The 4,210-nt window shown below is 37.2% G+C and overlaps 1 protein-coding gene across 1 annotated transcript; it reads right to left on the reverse strand.

Moving 5' to 3' along the window:
* Window positions 1-1,664: 1,664 nt before the first annotated feature.
* Window positions 1,665-2,883, reverse strand: LOC117089726 (FK506-binding protein-like). The gene has a single exon (XM_033221249.1). It carries the CDS (start codon window positions 2,737-2,739, stop codon window positions 1,690-1,692), a length of 1,050 nt encoding a protein of 349 aa, XP_033077140.1. The 5' UTR covers window positions 2,740-2,883; the 3' UTR covers window positions 1,665-1,689.
* Window positions 2,884-4,210: the final 1,327 nt, after the last annotated feature.

Genomic DNA, 4,210 nt, shown 5'->3' on the forward strand with positions numbered 1-4,210 from the left:
AAGAAAATACATCCAAGTATATGAAGTAATTTATCTTTGTACATAGATCTAAAACGCCAGAAATATTCTTCTACTCCAGGATTGCCTATTTTATAAGAAAAAAATTAGAAAACAGCCTAAGGCTGTGTCAACCCTATGTCAAAATGGATTGATAAATTCAGCATGAGAACTGTAAAGCTGTATATATTTTTTAAAATTACAGTTGAATTTTATTTATTTATTTTTAATATTTTTTTCTCATTTTAGGTAGATTTCTAATGAGCCAAGATACCTAAGTTAATACTATAAAATTTTATCTCATTAATATCTCTATACATGTCAAATATTGTACTACTCAGACATATTTTGGTGGGTGGGTTCCATGCTAAATTTTTTTTATTATTTGAAATATTCAGACAGTCACACTATAATGACAGCCTATTTTCTGAATCCATGAGCAACTGAGTTTTAGTTGTGATATTATCACCAGTTGAAATATTTCTGTCTTAAAAAAAAAGTGAATCATATTACTTAAGAATTTAACCAGAAAATAAATTGCAAAACACCACCATAAAGGAAGGTAGTTCATGAAGTTTTATAATTATACTGGCCAATATGTAGACTCTAAAATCTACCCTCCAGTCAAAGTAAATAGGATTTCAATGGTTATTGAAATTTTGGCAGAATTATTTATAAATAACATATCACATTAAGTTGAAGAGATAAGAAAATGAAAATAAATTATATGTTTCCTGAAAATAATTATATTTAATCTCAATTTCAGATATCACTGCTTTATTTTTATTGTTACTGAGATTATTATAATATAAATCAAGATGTCAGAAAGATATGAGATACCATGTGGTCGAATAAGAGAAAATGTAAGGAAAATTAATTATTAACTTCCTCCCAGAGAATGTAATATGACTTGAATAAATCAAGTTTATCTAGCTAGTTATCATCTACCATCTACCTATCTCTTATCTACCTACTGATGTATTGAATATATTGTGTCCCTAAACTTTAAAATGTTATAAAAGCCTGTGTGCAAATTGTTTTTCTCTTTAATTTAAAATTAATCTTTGTAAGAGTGGAATTACATTTTATTTTTTTTAAATCAGCCTCAAAACTATCTTAGCTTATAACATGCCAGAAATAAAATTTTCTCTTAATGTTTCTCTAAAATCTCAGTCTTTATATAGCATGCTTTACATAAGAGTGTGTACAGAAATGTAAGTTTTATTATATACATTTTGGCTCTGCTGAATTTATTGCCCATGAATGAGGACTTAGATTTCAGGAAAGCAGTAGTGTGAATGATGTGGAAGGTGGTGAGAGACATTGTGCTGGTTCAAGTGGGTGATAGACTTGAGGAGCAGTTGTAAGCTGGAACCTCCTAGTGATGTAAATACCTGGACATATGTACATATGATTTTCTAAAAAGCTCTCCAGTCACCCTTTCTACTTTTCCATATAGATCAAGATTAATTTTTGTGCATCATTTTTCATTATGGGGGTATCAAACTTAGTGGCTTCAGAGGCCTACTCTTAACATAAAATGCATTTCATTAATAGGCAAGATAAAGATGGCAATGACTGTAGAGAACTTGGAATTTCAAGATCCACTAGGTGTTAACAGTATATACGAGAGGCTAATGTAAGATCTGCAGATTTTTTTTTTTTTCTCTCTTTTAAAGGTTTAACTTTTAATCAGCCAAACATCTTGCGCAGACCCTGAGCCAGCCCAGCATCCTTCTTCTTCCCCTGAATGACCACCTTCCCCAGTTCCTCTTGGGCTGCCCGGTTTTTGGGATCTATCGCCAGCACCTTCTTGAGGTCAGCAGTTGCTTTTTCCAGGTTCCCAAGGGCAGCCTGGGCAACCCCCCTTCGGTATAAGGCCTTTAAATGGCCAGGCTCTCGCTCCAACACCCGGTCACAGCTCTGGGCTGCCAACTGAGGCTGCCCTAGCAACAACTGACAGGCAGCCAGATTGGCATGAAGGACAGTTCGTTCTGGAGGGCCAGGTGGGGGTAAAGTCAGCAACAGCCGAAGAGCCCGTCCATAGCATCGGGCAGCTCCCTCAGCGTTCCCAGCTCGAAATAGTTCTGTGCCCCTTGCACGTTCTTCCCTGGCCAGAGCTTCCTTCTCGCTAGTCTCCAGCTCCCAGGAGTCCTGGCCTTGAGTGAAGGACGCCAGTGTGAGCCTGACAGGAGGTCCAGAGTGCCCAGGCAGCTGAAGCTCTGCTTCTTCACCTTGACACATGGACTCCAAGCATTTCTCTATGAGCTCCCCCCAAGTTTCCTCCCTCCATGGCCCTACGCCCATAGTTAGCTCTGTCCAGCCCTCTGGCGGCCCTGATCCGAAAGGAAACCCCAAAGCCTGTACCCGGCAGCAGGAGCCTAGTTTGAGTTTGTCCAAGCCATGGCCACGGATTATGATCTTCTTGACAAAGCTCCCGTCGGGACAGTACCAGAGATCAGAAGCTTGAAGGGCCTCTGGCATCTGACTGGTTGATCCATGAGACTTATGAGAGTGTCCTTCAAGTTCAGCAACCAGTTTTTCAGTTCCTTGAGTATTCTCTAGAATTTGGCTGGCTGGATCTGGGTTTACTCCCAGCTCAAGTGTTTCGGTAGGAGGGTCTCGGGGCTGCTGCCTAATCTGAGTAACTGGATCAAGGTTCTCCCGAAGGTTCTTTTCCCACTGTTTTTGCGGCTGAGAGGTGTCCTTTTCTCCAGTTGTACTGACTGGTGGCGTCTCCATTTGAATGCTTGGTCCCTTCCACTGTGAGTGAACAGTTTTGGTCAGAAAGGGATGAATCAGGTTCAGGTCAGCACCTGCGCGGCCAAAGTGCCTAGCATGGTGGCAGGAGGAGCCGGGCCGTGGGAATCACCTCTCCTTCCAAAGCTAAATCCAGATTTTTTAACAGAAGTAGGAAGTCTGCGTTTCTAAATGAAATAAGCAATTTTTAAAATACTGAATTGTTAAAATGAAATGTATATATGAAAAATAAAATATTAAAGGAATAACAATTAATTTAGGGGACAGTAATTTTTTTTTATTATTATCTGCATTACAACCTCCATCTTCCATCTTAACAGATTTTTCTTCTACTCTGAGGAAAGCTTTTTCTTGAGCCAGATATTTTTATTGCTGTATACAAAGAGAAAAACAAGTATAGCTTAAGCAATTTCCCCACTTTGTCCAAGATTGTATAAATACTACTGGACAAACCTCCCCATGGTTAACATCTATAATTTTTGTTTACCTGAAAATGACTTCAAATTGGTTTAATATTTGTATACTATTTTCATGCAGTATACAACTCTGGTTGGCATATATTTTTTTTTTCCTTTAAGTAATGTGAAAATGTCATGGCAGCATAAAAAAATACACACTACATAAAATAGTAAAGAAAGTTGTTTGGACTGAAGAGATTACACCAGCAATAAAAATATTGATAAGGGTAAATATGTTGGTAGATATATAATTGTATTGGTCCATTCTCAAGCTGCTACTTACTGGGTAATTTATAAAGGAAAAAGGTTTAATTGACTGAGAGTTCTGCAGAGTTGGGGAGGTCTCAGGAAAATTATAATCATGGCAGAAGGGAAAGCAACACATCCTTCTTCACATGTGGCAGGTAGGAGAAGTACTGAGCAAAGTGGGACAAGCCCCTTATAAAACCATCAGATCTCATGAGAACTCACTCACTATCACTGAGAACAGCAGGAGTATAACCGCCCCCATGATTAAATTACCTCCCACTGGGTCCCTCTCATGACATGTAGGGATTATGGGAACTACAATTCAAGATGGAGTGGAGACACAGCCAAACCATATCAAAAATATATTTTCATTAGCTTAACTTTATTATCCTAAATTTGTTCATTCAAGCAAAAATTCTAACAATGTATTGTAGGTTTCATAAAATATGTAGATGCTATATATAAAAAAATAGCACAAAGGAATGGGAGTAAATGAAAACATATGACTGCAGTCTTTTTTCATTTTACGTGATATGGTAAAATATAAACAGTAAGAGTCAATGATAAGTTTGAAATGCATATTATAATTTCCAGATGTAACACTAAAAAAATATATATATAAGAGAAACAGGGTGCCAATGAGAGAAAAATGAGAAAGAAATACAGCTTTAAAAAAAAGAGTTGAATTGAATCTTACTAATAATTAAATTGAACCATATTAATAATAAAATAAAGGCTGAGTGCGG

Source organism: Trachypithecus francoisi, unplaced genomic scaffold, assembly GCF_009764315.1.
Source record: "Trachypithecus francoisi isolate TF-2019V2 unplaced genomic scaffold, Tfra_2.0 Lachesis_group11, whole genome shotgun sequence".
Taxonomy (NCBI): Eukaryota; Metazoa; Chordata; class Mammalia; order Primates; family Cercopithecidae; genus Trachypithecus; species Trachypithecus francoisi.